Source organism: Schistocerca gregaria, chromosome 8, assembly GCF_023897955.1.
Source record: "Schistocerca gregaria isolate iqSchGreg1 chromosome 8, iqSchGreg1.2, whole genome shotgun sequence".
Lineage (NCBI taxonomy): Eukaryota > Metazoa > Arthropoda > Insecta > Orthoptera > Acrididae > Schistocerca > Schistocerca gregaria.
Window position 1 is genome coordinate 480,115,934 of NC_064927.1, and position 19,672 is coordinate 480,135,605.

At 41.3% G+C, this 19,672-nt stretch overlaps 1 protein-coding gene across 4 annotated transcripts in view; it reads left to right on the plus strand.

The window, feature by feature from the left end:
* Positions 1 to 15,240, plus strand: part of LOC126285354 (phenoloxidase 2-like) — a 92,521-nt gene extending 77,281 nt beyond the window's left edge. For all 4 annotated transcript variants that reach the window (XM_049984674.1, XM_049984672.1, XM_049984673.1 and 1 more), the window contains 6 exons: positions 8,052 to 8,216; positions 8,589 to 8,717; positions 12,559 to 12,747; positions 12,824 to 12,959; positions 13,875 to 14,101; positions 14,866 to 15,240. In XM_049984674.1, the coding sequence (XP_049840631.1) occupies positions 8,052 to 8,216; positions 8,589 to 8,717; positions 12,559 to 12,747; positions 12,824 to 12,959; positions 13,875 to 14,101; positions 14,866 to 15,120 (1,101 nt within the window). In that variant the 3' untranslated portion in view covers positions 15,121 to 15,240. The remainder of the gene's footprint in view (positions 1 to 8,051; positions 8,217 to 8,588; positions 8,718 to 12,558; positions 12,748 to 12,823; positions 12,960 to 13,874; positions 14,102 to 14,865) is intronic.
* The last annotated feature ends 4,432 nt before the right edge of the window (positions 15,241 to 19,672 follow it).

A 19,672-nucleotide genomic window follows, 5' to 3' on the forward strand; every position in this document is an offset into this window, starting at 1 on the left:
TGCCATAATCAGCCTAGGGGTACGTTTCAGCCTAGTATTACTCTCTAAAGACAACAATTGGTTCATACCCAATTATTGCTTTGAGAGGGCATTAGCAGTCAAAGTGCTTCAGCACTGTCCTATAATCCCCCAGGGGGCTCGCCACTCATTGATGGGCTCTTGCTAGGCTACTATGGGGTCCCTGTCATTGCAGCATGTTTTCCATTCCGTGCTTGATCCGTATCCTCATTCTATTTTTTCCCTCCCTTTGGAACATGATGTCCCATACTCTGTGACGGAGTGTAGGGGAACGATGCGGGAGACCTGCATCGCCGTACTAGGCAAGGTCCTAGTGGAAGTGGTTTGCCATTGCCTTCCTCCGACCGTAATGGGGATGAATGATGGTGTAGACACAACACCGTCATGTCAAGGCAGGAAAAATCTGACCCCGCCAGGAATCAAACCCGGTACCCCGTGCTGAGGAAGCGAGAACGCTACTGCGAGACCATGAGAAGTGGACCTGGGAACATGGCTAGGGTATTCTTGGGAATGTTTGACAAGCAAAGGTGCAACTGTTTGCATATCAGCTCAGAATGCCACTCATTTTTCCTTTCTTTATTTCCCTTCTCATGGGTCTCTGCTTCAGCGTAAAAGGATCCTCTTCATTCTTCTTCCTCCCTCAGTGCCCATGTGTCTGACACGTAACAGGTTACTGGGTAACATGCAATTCCCAGCCCAGGTTGGCAGGTAGGGTTTGCACATACCCCTGGCACAGGCCGGGTCCATGGAAGGGTGATTGCCTGAACTGCAATCTACCCAAATTGCCGATTGGTCCTTCTGTCAGGTGTTTGGGGGTGTGAACAATCACCTAAAGCTGGTGCCCCCCCCCCCCCCCCTGCAAAGAGGGCCCCAGTTGGAAGGAGGATGCCATCGGAGACACTAGCAATCATTGCAAATGTCCTCATCATGCATCAATCATCTTCCCACTCCCCTTCTGCAAAACTTTAATGCAATGAGGCTAAGGATTCAGACACACTTCCTGCTGCACCACAGTTCCTTGTGGTCTCACGTACTGAAAACGGTCAGTTCTTCACCCCGGTAAATCTGTTTGTTTTTCAGAAAGGTGTAGATGCAATTTATGGCCCTGTGAAATCCTGCTCCCATTCACAGAATGACACTTTGCTTCTGGAGACAACTTCTGATTCTCAAGCTTAACAATTGCTTGCTCCCTCGCCTCTCCATTGTTACCTTGTTCATGTCTAGGCCTGCAGAACTTCGAATTCCTCCTGTGGTGTAATTTACACCAGGCTGCTCAACAGTCTGAGGCTGAAACAGTCTTAACTTCCTGATCAGTGTGTCATTGCCATTCATCATGCAATGAAAAGGGTAGTCTTACTTAGTGCCCACCTGCACTCTCTCTCACCTTTAATAGTGTTGCTTCCATCCAATCTCAAATCAGGCTATGAAATCATCGTCCAACCACACATTCTGAACCCGATGTGCTGCTACAAGTATCATGTTAATCCACAATGGAATGACTTGACACCCAACCAAATGTTATCTGCAATATGAATGTGCAAGAGGGTGATCGTCCACCACCTCCTCCCTGCTGTACCAACTGCAATGGCGGTCATGCCGCCACCTGTCAAGTGTGTCCAGTGTTTCTTCATGCGCAGGCTGTTAGAGATCTCAAAATTGCGTCCTTAAGACTGCTTTGAGCTTCCACATTTTTTACTGATAGGTTTTGATCTTCCCCCTGAAGTCCCCATTGCCTCATATGGGGGGGGGGGGGTGGGTGTTGTCATGCTGTTCATACAGGATGACACTGTCAGCCGATCTTGCTGACTACCCATCTTCAAGCTGTTGCAATTCACCTTTTCCTCCCCTGCCAGACTTTCTTCCCCCTCTGTACCATTTGTCCCTACATCATTTGCTGTTGCCAGGGCATACTACTTATAACTTACTGGGCAGCTACCTCCCCAATTTTTGTTACTTGGTGACATTAATGCACATAATCCCCTTTGGGGCTCTCCCAGGACCCTCTTAAGTGACTTTCTTAACTGACTTAACCTCTTCTGCCCTTATACTAGAGCACCCACTTTCCTTTCGGACTCCTCGCACACCTATTCCCCTGCACTTCCCAGCTTGCCCATCTTGAGTGGTCCATTCTTCCTGACACCTACTAGAGTGATCATTTCCAGTGTGCTATCAATTTGCTGACACCTATCCTACCTGCATTCACACCTAAATGGCAGCTTTGTGGGGCTGACTGGCAGCTTTACTCCTCCCTGGTTACCTTTGAAGAGCAAGATTTCCCCAGCTGTGATGACAAGGTAGAATATCTCAAAAGTTATCCTTAATGCTACAGAATGTTCCATCCCCCGCACTTCCTCTCGACCACATTGTGACCCACTCCCTTGGTGGTCGGAGGCATGCCACAATGCAATTTACACATCTAAATGTGCTGGCTGCATTTTTAACAGCCACCTTACACTGGCAAACTGCTTTCATTATAAATAGATTAGTGGAAAGTGTCATGTTCTTCAAGATAGCAAGAGACAGCTGGATTTCATTAATTAGTTGTTTCAACAGTTAAACACCTTTGTTTGTTGTGTGGACAAACCTCCAATGGCCCTCCGACAAAGATCCATTCCCCAATTTCTGGCCTGATAGTCACTGACGAAGTCATCGTGGATTCTATTGCAATCTGACACCTTTGCCGCCATTTTGCAGAAGTTTTGAGTTCTTCGCACTATCACCCTGCCTTCCTCCATCAGAAATTAGTTGAGGCCGCTCGGGTGATACCCTTCTCTCCTTCGAATCGTCAGTGCTACAGTGTCATCTTTACTATGACGGAGCTAGATCCTGCTTTGTTTATCCACATCCTCCACCCCCAGGGCCAGACGTCATAGACATTCAGATGTCCCAGCACCTTTCTCTTGTGGGCAAGATTTTCTGCTTAACATGTACAACCGCATCTGGGCAGAGAGCACATTTCCTGGATGCTGGCATGAAGCCATTGTCATACCCAGTAAGGACAAGAACCTTTCTTCTAGCTTCAGCCCCTTCTCTTACCAGCTGCATTTGCAAGGTGATGGAACACATAATCTATGCCTCGTTGGCGTGGTGGCTAGAGTCTAGACATCTACTAATCAATGCACAGTGTGGATTGAGTGTGCAGTGTTCTGCAGTTGACCATCTCATAAATTTGTCCATCCATGTCTTGAATGGTTTTCTGCAGAAATCGCAGAATGTGGCTATGTTTTTGATTTGGAGAAGGCCTATGACACAAGCTGGAGAACTAGTATCCTCTGTACTCTTTACACGTGGGGCTTCTGTGGGTGTCTGTCTTGTAAAAATGCCTGAAGAAAACAGGGCAAAGTTTTCAAGGTGCATGTGGGTTTCGTCTTGTTGCATACCTTTATCCAGGTAAATGGAGTGCCAAGGGAACCACCCTCCTCAGTTTGCACTGGTCCTGTGTCCATTTGAAACTAGATGATGGGTGCCTTGTTCACGTGTCTGCTCGCCCATCCCTCTTACGCTCCCTCAACACTACCCACCATCATATTATCCGTTTGGCCACAGGTGCCTTTTACACTAGCCTGGTTTAGTCTGTACGCTGAAGCTGCTGCTGTCCTACTGTCTCGACTTTCTCCTCAGCAGGTATGCATGCCATTTGTCTGCTATGCTTTGTCACCTCTTCTGTGCCTCTTTCTTTGACAATTCCTTAGATCAGTATGTGGCTTGTCCGTCTTATGTTACATCCTGGAGTCCACTTTAGCCACGTGCTACAGTGGCTTAACTTCACACAAACTGCAACTTTCCCAGTGGTTGTGAACCCTTCACCTTGGCTTCGTGAAATGGCTCTTGTTGACTTTCGCCTTCATGTGCTTCCTAGTGACACTACTCCAACCTCGGTCTATCACCTTCAGTCTCATGACCTTCACATGGAACTTTGTAATACTACCTTTGTATACACTGATGGCTCTTGGACTGACTGTGGGGTTGGGTGTGCCTTCATCATTGGCACCTGTCTCTTTCGATAACGGCTTCTGGCACACTGCTCTGAATTTACAGCCAAGCTCTTCACCTTGTATCAGGCCACGGAGTACATTCTTATATACAGCTTCCCATTTGTATCCTGCTCGGACTCACTCAGTACTTTCCAAAGTCCATGTGTGCTGTACACTGCTCATCCCTTAATGCACCACGTCCAGGAAAACCTCACCTTTGATCAAGCCATTGTGATGTTTCTGAGAGTCCCTGGTCATGTCGGTGTGCCAGGAAATGAAGCTGCCAAGGCTGCAGTCTTCGTACCTCGGCTCTCAAGTACCTATATTACCTCCGATGATACCTGTGTTGCAGTCTGTCAGGAGGTGGTGTCCATTTGGCATCACCAATGTGTATTGGGCACTGCCTTTTTAGCCATTGTCATTTGCTAAGTGGGCCTACCCCTCCACTTCGTTCACATTACGCCCAATATGTTCCAGCTAGAATTTGCCTTCTGATTTATCAGCCATTTTAGCGAACGACATGTGGGCTGTTGACCCCATCTTTCTCTGCTGAAGCAATATGTTGAAGGCCATTTAATTTTTAATTTTGGACCTCCGATTCTGTACAGTTTTCTATAAGCCCTTTTTTCATGTCTGTTTTTAGCTGTTTCCTATTGTCCATTCAGACGCAGACATACAGTAGTTGAACTCCTCTGTGTTCATGTCCTATAGTTTTGACTTGGACATGTGACACCAGTTGTTTTTTGTGCCCTAAAGCAAAATGAAACCAAATGGTCCTACAAAATTCTTCCCATTTGTTTTCTGACCCTTTAGTTTAGTAAACAGTGTCCCATTTCTTCTTTGCTAACTTCGTTTTGAAGGCTCTGAAGTTAGTGCTATTCAGGATCTGCTTCCTAATTACCTTAGCTGCTGTTAGTACAATAGACCTTAAATATTCTGACACCTGATAATACTGATCTGAGTAATTAAAATCAACACTCTGAAAGTTAATACTGTCTTTTACATTTTGTTGACTATTACATAATTTATCTTGCTGGAGCTTGGCTCTGTTACTCTAGTGTCAGAGTTCACTATATTTGAGAGATTATGTGAGTTGCATCAATATTTCTTTCCAGCTATGCTAAGGTCAGCGGGGCCTGTTTTTCTAATTGCCCTGTTCAGTCTATCAAGATAGTACAACACACCTATATTTGGTGGGCAGTACATATCAATTAGTTTATGCTTAGCTAACCTACTTGATCGAGTATTTATGTGGACCACAACACCAGCCATTTGAGTTCTCCCTTCTTTGCAGTATTGTTTAACAAATCGGATAATCTTAAATGGGAGATGTTCCTTCACAAATATTATCACCTCCACCCCCCCCCCCCCCCCCCCTTTGTGATGCAGCCTGCAGTAACTATCTTAACACACAACCATTTAGTTCTTAATACTCAATTTCACTGTCCTTTAGTCCATCTCATGTAATTAAGAGGGTCACTCCAAAAGGAATGCACACAATTTTTTTTTAATCCATCTTTTGGTCTACATGTTTGAAAGTTTCACAGTGTGTAGATACATCCTTTAGGAACAACATATTCGTTTCTCCACATAATTTCCATCCCTCTCGATTGCCTTACGCCATCTTGAAACCACTGCCTTGTATACCTGCATAGTAAAATTCTCTACAAACCTGTTGGAGCCATTGTTCAGCAGTGGGCACAAGAGAATTGTCTTCAAACCTTGTTCCACGAAGAGCCTTTGTTTTCCAAAGAGATGAGTCACATGGCGCCAGGTCAGGACTGTAAGGCAAGTGTTTTTTGTCCATTGGAGTTTTGTGATCGGACTGACGGAAGGCCATGCCTTGTCGTGCAACAGCAAAACATTCTGCTTTTGCCAATGTGGTTGAACACGACTTCGTAGAGCTTTAGGTTTCTTCAGTGTCATCACATACGCATCAGATGGTTCCACTTGGCATGATGTCCACAAGCAAGAGTCCTTCGGGATCGAAAAACACTGTAACCATGACTTTTTCAGCAGACGGTGTGGTTTTGAATTTTTTCCTTGTGTGAATTTGAATGATCCCACTCCATTGACTACCTCTTCATTTCTGGTGAAAAATGATGCAGCCATGTTTCATCACCTGTCACAATTCTTCCAATAAATTCATCTCCACCATACTGTTCGAAAAGTTGACTGCATACTGTTTTTCTTATTTCTTTGTGAGCTACTGTCATCATCCTGGGAAACCACCTGGCACTGAACTTTTTTAATGCCGACATGTTATTCTGCAAACACTGCCTTCCCCTATCCCAACGAAGCTTGACAGTTCATTCACTGTGATGTGTCTGTCAGCAGTCACCAATTCGTTAACTCTCCACATTGTCTGGAGTGTGTGCAGTATGAGGCCTGCCACTGTGAGGGCAATCCTCAATATTGCTGCCTGCTTTCATCACGTAACCTGCTTGCCCACCGACAAACTGTGCTGCGATCACCAGCAGCATCTCCATACACTTTTTTCAACCTCTTGTGGATGTTTCGTACTGTCTCATTGATAGCACAGGAATTCTAAGACAGCACGTTGCTTCTGACGAATGTCGAGTGTAGCTGCCGTCTTGAAGACATGGTGTGACTACGCCACTCACGAGAACAGGTTGAAATAAGTTCAAAAACAAGTGGTAAGGATGTATCTACACACTGTAAAACTTTCACACACATGCAGAACGAAAACTGTATTTTTACAAAAATAATGTGATTTCTTTTGGAGTGACCCTCATACTAAGAGGTGTGGCGAATTCTCATCTAGATTCGTACAGCAGATTTTTATTCGTAAGATACTGCATATTTCAATGAATAATCCTAAATGGCACTGATATTTTACGACACTGTGAAATGGTATTCTGAATCAGTTGAATTATCGCAAGAGTCTTTAACACTGCTCTGTAATGACAATTTACTCACGTCAAAGTCAGTTCCTTTGGCATGTGACCAGGATTCTCTCCAATCTAAGGGGTTTAGTGCAGCAAAATCGTGTTGCTTGAAGTTGAGCCTAAAAAACTTGTTGGTTATAGTCTAAAATGGAGTCCATGGTTTTATACAGCTCTTTACAAAGTTCCATTATCTGGTTCACTAACTTGAGCTTTCCATTTCTGATTAGGTCTGTGCCAGGTGTGTTCATGTTTGTTTGCTTATGTCTCGCATGTGCACATCATTTCGTTTTTTACATAGTTTCTACAGTTCTAAATTCTAGCACTTCACTTCTGGAGTACCACAAGACCACTGCAGGAGACCAAGTCGCACTGGTAAGTTTTTTTAGGTTAACATTTGTGTTGTTCAGTTTTGGCAATAACATCCTATAAACCGAGAGTGCCGACTTGCTCTTGTTTTTGTAAACATCATTGGTGCCACCAATGATTAAAGCATGGTTGTTTTTTTTTCAGATTGTTTCTAATAAATTCTTGGCTACAGTATGTAATGTAGCTCCTGGTTTAAGTTCAGCAAATACAGAATATTCATTGTGTAAAGCTTCATGAAGGGGAGTTGAAATGCTTTTTCCATGGCTGTCGGCATACAGTAAATTTTTTTGTGCTTAGGTGTTACAATTTTTCTGTTACGACCTTCATTGGAGGTTTCGTTATATTTACTTTAGCTAAAACTATTGTTTCTCTGGATGAATCTAGTGCTGAAAACTTACTTGATTTAACTGGTGTACTGTTTCTAGTGCTTTGTTTTGGTTTTTATATTTTCTTGATGGTTTTGTTCTTTTTTGGGGTTTACTGCACTCCACATAAATTTATTTGTAGTTTTGACATATTCTGAGTTAGATATTACATTTCTTTCATCATAAATAACCTTTTTGGTTTGTAAAGCACGCTTAACAATATCAGTATGACTGTTTTTGTGACTACTTCCCGCCACTGTTTTCACTACACCACGCTTTTTTTTCACTTAAGTTTTTGTTTTCTTGTTTTAGGAATGCTGTTCCTTTCTTGAGGGTTTAAATATCCCTTCATTACACATATTTTACATGCCGATTTATTGGTTCAATTCATAGTAATGTTTTACTTTCCATTTTCTTAGGAAAAGAAGCAAATTGTTGAACTGACAGAAACTGACGGTATAGATATTCTTGGTAACATCGTAGATGCAAGCATACTGTCTATAAACCCCAATCTGTATGGCGATCTACACAACCTTGGCCATGTTATGATGGGATTCTGCCATGATCCTGATGCCAGACATCTAGTGAGTGCATATTCTGCTTCTTAAGAACCTTAAAATGTAAATTCTTCTGTGTGCAAAGTAAATTATAGTGTATGTATGTATAGAAAACATCTTTTGTGGCATAGACAGGAATACATAGTGATCAGAAAAAATTGGCTACAATGTCTTACAAAATATAAGCTTTGCAATGTCATGCATAAAAGATTATGAATCGGCAGCTGATGTACACACTTCATAATATTGTCAGTGTCAAACGAGACAAAAATTTCACCAGTGGGGGATAAGCCAAAGCAAATTAATGGAAATTCAGTTTCTAAAGAAAATTTCCCTAAAGGTAATTTCTGTAGGGTGTCTCATTTTATTCACTTCTCACTAATAATTCTTCCACGACAGGAAACATTTGGGGTCATTGCTGATCCAGCAACGACAATGAGGGATCCTATATTCTACAGGTGGCATGCTTTCATCGATGGCATCTTCCAAGAGCACAAGAAGGTTCTTCCTAGGTACACTGTCCAGCAGGTATGGTATAATTTGATTGCCTGAAATACATACTGTTTTTACAGGTCTTGACCAATGTAAATCATCAGTTCATATAATAGTGATCTAATTATGTTCTGACGCCCACAATTATTTCTTTTTTTTTTTTAAATTGAATGGTAAGCCAAACAGACCCTTAATTGTTCCCTTAACAAGCAATGCTAATGCACAAAATACACAGGATCACCAAATAGAGATTTATGGAGTATAACATCTATGATAAAGATGATTATTAAGAACATTTTTAAAATGGATGCAGGTCAAAATTTGCCTTATTGGTTTAAAAGAACAAATACAGCTACCTAATGAATTTCAAGTAGATCCTGAAAAAACTTTAAATAACTGTAGTTGAGTGTTGCAGGGGCACAAACTTAACAAGGTGCACAGTTAAATGTTACTGCTCCAACTGCAGTTTCGTTCAAGAAATGTTAATTCCATAAAGTAGTGGCTAATAGAATACAATCATTCTCTACCTATTCACACGAATCCAAAAATGTCAAATAATGAACAGGGCCTCTAATGTCAATCAGTAACTGCTTAAAAAAAATTCCAGTCACTGTGTAATTCATAAAATACAAATGCATTTGCATTTCGAAATTACCTGAAGGTTAAAATCGGACAGATATGTTAACAATCTTGTGTATTGGACTGGTGCAGGAGTTTGTAGCATTTGTGCATAAACTTCATAAAAACAGATACACATATGACTTTGGTCATCAGTAATAGTGTCTCCTTTACTGTTCACACTGGACTACCAATGGTGAGAACGTTTATTCCATGACTGGAAATGGTGTGATTTTGTGGTGAAACATTTCAGCTGTGTTCGGAGTAAGTTTTCATCTGGAAAGGAATTTCCGTAGACTTCGTTCAATAGAGGAGAAAACGGTGAAAATGTGAGCACAAGATCAGGTGAATAAGGTTGTGGAATGACTTTGCATTACATCTCCTGTACAATGTCATGTCAGTCTAGGAGAATGCAGGTGGGCTTTACTGTGAAGTAGGACCACTTCATGCAATCCTCCTGATCGTTTTTGGATAGCATTTGGAAGACACATTGGTTGTTAGCAATAAATGTGGGCAGAGCAGTAGTTAAACTTTCAGGAAAGCAATTTGTAGTGAGACACTGTCGCTGTTCCACCAGATGCACACATGTTTCTGTACATGAAGTTGCTGTTCTGTTTGGGCTCAACCATTTCTTTCCTGGTTTTATGTTAGCATAGAGACACCATTTCTCATTGTCGGTAGTAATCTGAGGCAGGTATGGTTGCTGCTGCAGCTCCTGTCAATGAGCTGACAGGAAGAGTAAGCAGAGATGCACATGTCCATCCACAGATTTTTTATTGTTATTTATTTCATTGGTACCCACACACCAGATTTTTTTTATACCTTCCCCATTGCATGGAAATGTCACTTCATAGTAGAATGGTCAGTTACTCATATTGGCCAGTTCTGGACTGAAGACATTTCATGACATTGTATTAACGAATTTGAAAGATTTCATAAAACCCCAAAGCTCTTCCCTAATAGTCACAAATGTAAACACAAACATCCTTAAAATCAGAACAATTTTTCTTGCTGTGCTATCAAATGCATGATTGCCATACATTGTGCAAATATTCCTGGTTGCCTCTGCTGCTGTCACCCCCTTCACTGCACTTGAAACTGTTGGCCTGAATAAGGCATGAAGGTGACTAGGTACCAACCAGCTGCCATGTCATCCTCAGCCTACATGCGTCACTAGATGCAGGTATGGAGGGCATGTGCTCAGCACACAGCTTTCCCAGCCATGTGTCAATTTGAAACTGGAGTCGATACTTCACAATCGAGTAGCTCCTGAGTGTGCCTCAAAAGGGCTGAGTGCATCCTGCTCGCTAACAGTGCTCAGCAGCCTGGATGGTTACCCATACAGCTTGACAGTGCTTAACTACAGTGATCTGAAGGAACTGGTGTTACTGCTGCAGAAAGGCTGTTGGCATATTGCACTCAAACAAAAAAAGAGGTAACAAGTGCTCAGATTTCACCACTTCACACTCCACTTCCTAGCATCCACAGCTCTTATCTCCATATGACAAAATAAAAATATGGAAACCCAAACAGAAACAGTGAGCTACAAACTGAAAATGGCAGTTCATAAATAAGCCCATAGCAACCAGAGCGTAAAAACAAATGCTATCAAGTTACGAACCGGCCTAATTCAACCATAAATTCAGTTCATCAAAACACTTGGAAAATAAATTCATATAGAATAAAATGTTTAAACTTCCTTGAAATTTAAAAATGCTTCCCAAAGAAAAATAAAATGAAAAAACTATTCATAGGTTGTTTCCCTCCAAAAGTGATAACATTGTGTTGTTACATGTCCCTACATGTCACTTGTTACAATTAGCCTCTGAAATTACTGTTTCAGTTAGTTAAAACCAAAAGGTGTTTGATAATGTTCATAAGTCTGGAGTGAAATAATAAATTCCAGCATTTGCGTCAATGCCTACAGTGATACTCTCCAAATCACACTAAAGTGCCTGGCAGATGGTTCGAGCTATCTTAACAATAGTTCTATTGGTCCAGCCTCAGCATATGGAAAAATGAACACCTATATCTTCCTTTGCAGACTATGGTGTCCCTTGTTCTGTTAAGTTTTCTCTGTAAGTAAGAATAAACAAAATATTTTTTTGCATTTGGAGAAGGAAGTTGGTGACGGAAATTTCTCGACAAGTCTACTGCAATGAGAAATGAATTTGTTTAAACAACATCCACCGCAAATCCTGTAGCATACCTGTGGCTCTTCCCTCTCCCAATAATAAAAACATCCTGCTCTTCCTTGAACTTTGTTGGTATTCTCCATTGATGCTATCTGGTACAGCTCCCAAACTGTGCAGCAGTAATACAAAGAGGATGGACAACTGTAGTGTATGCAGTACCTTTAGTAGGTCTGTTGCATCTTCTAAGTGTTCTGCCAATAAATTGCAGTCTTCAGTTCACAATCTTAACATTTTCTGTCTTCGTTCAAATTTAAGTTGCTCATTGTTGTAATTCCCCACTATCAATTTGAATTGATAGCATTTAGATTTGATTGGCTTCATTATGTAACCGAAATTTAATGGATTCCTTTCAACATTAACATGGTTGACCTCACACTTCATCTAGGTTCAGTTACAAATTTTCACACCATAGACATCTTACCTAATTAGTTTCACAATTTGTTTTGGTCTTTGGATGACTTTTACTAGACGATAAATGGTGACATCTGCAAACAGCCTAGGATGAGAGTGAAGATTCTCTTGAATCCTTTATATAGACAAGGATCAGCAGGGGAGGCTATAAAACTACCTTGGCAATGTCAGAAATCGGTTTAGTTTCACTTGAGGACTTATCATCAATAACACTGTTAAAATTTGTATTTATTTATTTAGCACAAATAACTTGGTGGTTTCAGTGGTCATGAATTGAGGTACCAAACAGAAGCTGAGAAACATACATGAAAACAAAAAATCTGGGATCTCTGCTGCTATAGGTAGCAAACATACAAAAGAAAAAACCACCAATACAGAAAGTTACAGATAAAGGGTGGTCTAATTTCTTTCTAGACCTGTCATTTATTACTACCTCTTCAAATACTTTTATTCTTCCACTTCTATCTCCCTGCAACGGCTTCATTCTTTCATGGAACAAGTACTAATCTATGTTCTACTGTTCAGTTACTATGAGTGTGATAGTGTAATACATTTTGTCTGAAGGTATAGTGTGTAAGGTCTGTAGTTTGTCACTTTGTTGGAAACATGTTGCAGTGAAACTATGAATTTATTTTATTGAATTATTTTTTCAGCTAAACTTCGATTATGTTCATGTCACTGGCGTTGAAGTCATATCAGAGAAAGCTCCAAAGAATGAATTCGTCACATACTGGCAGCAAAATGATATTGATCTTTCAAGGGGACTTGACTTTGCACCACGAGGTCCAGTGTTCGTTCGTTTCACACATTTGCAGCATGCACCGTTTGTCACTAAGATACAAGTATGTATCAATCCTCTTCAAATTTTTTACAATTTGCTATTCAATGAAAACAAACTAACATAATTGATACTTGTAGGTTGAAAATAAAGGACCCCAAAGAGCAGGAACTGTGAGAATTTTCATGGCACCAAAGTATGATGAAAGAGGTCTTCCAATGTTGTTAAGAGACCAGAGATCCCTCTTCATTGAAATTGACAAGTTCTCTGTGCAGTGTAAGTATTTACTGTTATAAGCAGATGTATAATGCATATTAAGACTGAAAAAGTCTCATTATGATAAAACTGTTAGATGAAAATACTTGAAGATCATATTCATAAAAGATATCACCACAAAGCAATTCCCTTGTCTCAAAATTCCTCCAAAACAAATTTTGATAGTTATGCCCAGTGGGTTGTAACTCAAAGCCCAGTCTGCGAGTAAAAATACTTCACTTAGTAGAACTTAAGTGTTGCATTGAAGATACATGATGCAATAGTTTCGCAGAAAGAATGAAGAAGAAAAATACAAAAATAGATCTTTGGTCTGTACACAGCTATTATGATTTGTAAGTCAAAACTGCAAACAGAACATTTAAACTATACTATTAAAATTGTAAGACAGGTTTCCATACTTATAATCTTAAGTCAGTAAGACTTGATACTTCATTGTTCAGATTTTTTCTTGTGTGTTGGATCTTATGCTTTCCTAAACCTGCTAAATTCTTCAGGTATTGTTACATGATGGAGGTACACTTCAAAGTGACTGCAGCTTGGACTTTAATGTGAATGTGAAAAATTTTCATTGTGGAAGTACAAACTGTGTATGAAACATCAATTCTTGAAGTTTCCATAAAGATATGCTGTGAAACACCTTACCAAAAATTGTTCTGTGTGTTTGGCAATTTAACAGGTGTTGAACAATATCAAAGGAAATAAGCCATAATTTGTTACACTGATGTACAATTTAAGATATTTTACTTAAAGTCCCATCTATTGAAAGAAGCCAGTATCTTGTTCACCACCATGTAATAATACTGAAATTTATAACTTATTGTCTACTTCCAGTCTATAATACTCCATTGCACCTTATCTATAAATCCAATTGTTTGTTTTTCACATAAATGCAGTGGTAAATTGTCCCTTTTGCAGTAAAAAGTGGTAGCAACATCATACAGCGCCGTTCAGATGAATCATCAGTAACAATACCATTTGAGAGAACATTCCGCAATTTGACTGGAGTAGGAGTGTCTCAACAGGTGGCGGAATACACCTATTGTGGCTGTGGATGGCCACAACACATGTTGATACCAAAGGGGCGCCAAGGCGGCCTACCGGCTGAGTTCTTTGTAATGGTATCAGATGGCAGTATAGACAAGGTGAGTTTTCTTTTGCCAGCTGTTTGAATTGCCCATTTCCAGCATAAATTGCTATAAACAATTTCTCGTAGGTTGTGCATGAGGTGGAAAATTCATTGAAAGTAGTTTGTCAAACAATACCAGTGCTTAAAGGTTATTAATTCCCCATAATTATTTGATGGACATCCTATCTGGAAGACAAAACCGTGTGGTGCCAACATCTCAGATCTGCTGGCCACTGAATGTGCTTCCAGTTCCTTCTTGTGTAACATGCAAAAAGTATTCACATCACACTTATTGCAGTTTGTAATTGAAGTGACTACCACTTCAGATTCTTTTAGAAATATTCTTATGAGCATTTAAAGTGCTTATAAGAAAATGCATGCTTAAGTTTTTCAAGCAATTTGTCTATGAAGTACCATTAAATTTGCTATCGTGGTTGTTAATTTTAACAATGCATGTACTCGACCACTTAAGTTATTCAAATTATAAACAGTATAATTTGCATAGAATGTGTTCATACATTGCAGATTGGTATATTAGTTTACTTACAGATAATACTCGAACCCCTCAATTTTTCAGCAAGATCACCCAAATACGTCTATTGCAGTATTAAGGACTCTACAAAGTGTTTCATATGGCTTTGCACAAAATGTTAAGGTTTTCAGCTGCTACATTGTTCTGTGGATATACTGAGGCACTACTTAAATTAACAAGTCTTGAATATATGTAACACTACCTTATGTGTGGAACATTAACAGTTAAAATTGTGACACTGCTTCCAGGTTGAGCAACCCCCTCCAGAACAAAACTGTCGTGCAGCTCATAGTTACTGTGGACTGCACAAGCGTCTCTACCCAGATCGCCGCAGCATGGGCTACCCCTTTGACCGCGTGCCAAGAGACGGTGTAAATACTTTACGCGAGTTCATGACGCCAAACATGGGCTTAATTGACGTGAAAATAAGGCATTATGAAACGACTGTAGGCCCTGGGCCTGGAAATGTTGCTGTGCTGCCTTCTAATCTGAGCCAACTATGATTTTTATTATTTATTGTTAATGTTTTATATTCATGACGTACTGCAGATACCTTATATACTCCTGCAATAATTTTTGATAAAAACTTTTGCTTGTATAATTTTAATAAAATTTCAACATTGCTATTGTTTTTATTAAGTTGCTAATAAACACCCTTCCAACAAAATTAAAGATTTTTTGCAGAAAAAGTGGCACAAATTCTTTACCAGTCAGTAAATTCTAACCTAAGCAACAGGAAATAAAGTTAAGATAGGGATAACGTACAAAACACATGGTGGCACTGCAAGCATGACAACAGTGGAAAACTTGACCTTAAATGAATTGGTGTTCACTTTTTGCAAAAAATTGTGGCAAATATTTATTACTGAATTTTCAGGTTATTTCTTAGGGCACAACAAATTGAACTAGTAGCAAGGGATGAAACCTGCCGACGAGTGTCTAGAGAATTTCCATATTCTCATGAATCTGGTAAAGCGTCCAGAAAGGTTGTGCTACCCTCGCCAAATAAGTATGCAAATTGACATAAGTACTCTAAAAGACAGACCACTGAAATGTTGCTTTAAGGTTAGCTGTCATAGTTCATACGTGGATTCAAACAATAGAAATCCCTGTACATATGTTAACAGTTCAGTTTACCTGAACATCGTAGGTCATTTACAAAAAGTAATGACGCAGAACATGACCCAGTTTAGAAATCAGAAACCTGTTTCCATTGAATGAAGCAATACCAGGTTGAAGTACTTAAATTGGCTACTAGATTAAGTGACGAACAAGTAAGTTCATTCAACTGAGACAGTGATAGTAACTGATAAATCTGCATTTACTGAAAAGAACACAACTTGCACGCACATTTGATACTTAAGCTTCATGCAAACAATCTGGAATTGTCACACTTTTTACATAGCTAAAAAGTGACTTGGGCTACAATAGGGTTTCTAAGAGTATTAGAATGTGATTAAATTTTTATTGTAATGTCACTGACTCAAGGCATTTTGTGGCAATTTATAAATGGAAGAAATATCTCTAATGTTCACTTACAACACCATGCATTACTTGCATAAAATCTTTTACATAAGTGAAGTCCTGATACAACAAAAAAATACAAATTATGCCTCTGAGTCATCTGTAAACAATGATTGCCTTAACAGAACGCAGCATTGTCTTAACAGTAATCTAGTCAGAATGATTAAGCAACATCTACACAGAAATATTTTTTAGTACAAACTAGTATTTTGTAACATTGCCTTCCATTGTTAGGGCTGTAAAAAATCTAGTTTAGACCTGATATGATGAATATGTTACAGGAATTCAGTAAAAATCATTAAGGAACTTCAGAGTAAAATTCTACTCAATAGGAGTCTCCGGCAATGTTTGGTGCTGGCACTAATCATATTCACATATCTAATGACAAACCAATGGCTTTCATTATATAAAAAAATCTGATAATGATAAAGGATGTAACATGACATATTCCAAGTGATAAGTGAAAGAAGAAAAAAAATATGGTTGGAAAGAGACATTTACACCTTACTAAGCCTTGCAATTCCACTTTCAAAACACTTCTGTGGAAGTCAAATAGTGGGCATGGACAGGAGGAGGAAATTCCTGAAACTAAGTAGACATCTTACATACCAAGGAAGGCTTTTGTAATTTAGCAGATCTTAAAAAACATTAAATCTGTTGGGCTTACAATCTGACAAAACTCCGAAGGAACATGGCATGGGCATAAGAATCTTCGCAGTTACTAGATAAATATTAAATTTGACAGAATTAAGTCCATGGGAGAAATTTAACATTTGCAATGTTAAGAAGTGACTGACACAAGGTAAGGGGGACAATCCATATTTTTGAATGGCAGCTAAAGATATATGGATAGGATATGAGCACACAAGAGAGGATTAAGCACTTGCAAAATGTGCCTAATGAGGCACTTGAGACTTCAACTCTCTGCTAGACACTGGGGTCTTAAAACTTGATACCCTTGCCCTTTCAGTGCTTCATTACTTAATGATCCTGCAATGTTCTGATCCCTGATGTCTTTCCCAGCTTTGATAAAAAAGACCAATATGCAGAAATACCATTAACTGTGGCTTCAATTTGTATATGATGGATGGATGGATGGGCGGGCGGGCGGGCGGGCGGGCGGGCGGGCGGGCGGGCGGGCGGGCGTGACTGACTCATATTGCAAACAGGGGAAAAGCAATAGTAATGGAAGAGGTGGCTAAGGAAGATGTCGTTCATGGTAATAAGTAATGACATGAAAGGTTTGTGGATTTTTATGGCTATAGTGACGGACCATGCACCGAAAACGCAAACTTATTACGGTAAGATACTTTTATTATGGTTCATATATTTACAGAAATACAAGGGGAAAAAATGTACAGTTTCACGACGTGTATCACTTGTCAAGTCGCAGACGGGACTGCCAAAGAAGCTAGCCTCTTCAAAGACCATTTACTCTACGCTTCGCTGGTGAAGTTACTGGCAGTCGACTGTCGCTACAAAGTGCTGTGTGCCTGAACACCCGAGGGCGGGTATGTGGCCATGGTGGGGGCGTGCAGATCGTGGCTGTGTGTCCAGACCCGTTCAACTAGCATGGGGGGGGGGTTGGATAGGTCGGCGATTGCTTTGTCATTGAAATTAGTATCTCACTGAGGTATGTGTAGCAATATGTGCAGTTAAAAATAAGTGAGTCTATAAAACGCTGCCAAGTTTGGACCGCGTTTTTGAGTCCATAAGGCATGTAACAAAATTCGTACAAGCCAAAAGGTGTGATTACTGCTGTCTTTGGGATGTCACTCTGTCCCATTTGTATCTGTAAATATGCCTTGCGGCAGTCAGACACTGAAGATGTGTGCTTCGCTAAGTACTTGCGCAAAGTCCTGTATGTGAGGTATCGGGTAATTGTCTAATACCATCTGCACATTGAGGCGACGATAGGAACTAAATGTATGGGGGAGGAGCAGTTACTGTCCAATGGGCAAACAATACCTGTCCTTAGAAGTTCCTCGACAGCGGCTTTAGCAAGGCGTAGTTTGAGGTGGCAGTCGGCGCACTGTAGGCCCATCTGTCGTGACAATTTTGTGTGTCGTGCCATTCGTGATAGCGTTCAGCTTGGCTGGTGAACCCATTCGAGGGCTGTCGTGAACGGGGATCGGTAGCACACAAGAGTCACTAACCTGATGTGCCAGGGAAGCTGTCTGCTTCAGTGGCGACAAAGTTCCACGAGGTGCATCTCCGGTGTCAGATGGTGGCGGCGTTGGCAGGCGTTGTACGAGGCGTTATGCCTCGGTGAGGGTTTGCATAGCTAATGATCTGGCACGTTTCCGTTCGGCGTTGTGAGCATGGAGATGTTGACTGCAGGGCATTCGGGCTGGAGATGGGCAGTGGAAATTGTGAGGCTGTCCACCAATGAAGAGCAGTTGATGGAAGCTGTGTCCAGGTCGTGGGGCAGCTGAGAGGGAGGGGGGGGGGGGGGGTGAAGAGGCGACTGAACATGCAATATGAGTGGACGAGGCGTGGTGCAATTATGCGGCCGACTGAAGATCTGGAGACAGTCCGAAGTGGAAAAGGAAGTCGATGCCTAATACTAGATCTTAGACATCAGCCACGTAGAAGGACCAAGTGAACTGTTTACCAGGTATGAGTTCAGTAGGTAACTTGGCCAAACCCTCGACACGAAGTGTCGACTTATTTGTTGCTCGAAGGGACAGTTTGGTTGGCGTCATGTCCTTTACAGAAAATGTGGGAGGTATGACACTAACGTCTGCTCCAGTAATACTGGCGCGAACCTACATCCAATGCGTACAGGCGTCCTAGTGGGGTGGGGTATCTGACAGAATGCAATGTCTATGACCACCCCAGCATGTATCCGCAGGCCTTGACACCTACTGCGGCCCGTGTGCAGCATTTGGGAACACGCAGGGTGGATGGCAGTTGCGAGCGGCATCCCTGAAAGTGGTGTGAAACCAGCATATGCGTGAGTCGCCCCACCAGCCGAAGCGTCAGGCGGTGGGGAAGTCGGGGTGGGCAGGCGCTAGCCCGGTTGGGGTGGGGAACGGCTGTTGCCGACCCGCTGGCAGTTCCCGGTCTTGGCCGCTAGGTGGTTGCTGTTCTGTGTTCTGTCCGCGAAGGTGGCTGTGTCGAATAATGGCGTATGCCTGGTCCTCCAGCCGTAGTTTATAGTCAAGTGACGCTGCGGTATGTGGGAGCAAATGTAACTGTAGTTCTTGCAGCAGCTTCACCAACCACAATGCCCAGAGCGCTAAGTTCGGCAGGATCTCGGTACCGACCTGTGCACGCAAGTGTCGCCACAGCTGTGAGGGTGTTCTGTCACCTGAAGTCTCGTCGTAAATTATGTTGTGAATAGTATCGGCCGGCAGATGAGAGAGGTGTTCGATAAGTAATGCGCGAGCAGAGACATATTTGTTGCTCTTAGGTGGGTTCAGCAATAAGTCACTGATGATATCAGGGTGGTCGTGCAGGTGAATCACTAAACACAAAATGGGTGCCGTCATCCGCAATACCGTGTATGTCCAACATGTTGTCCACCAA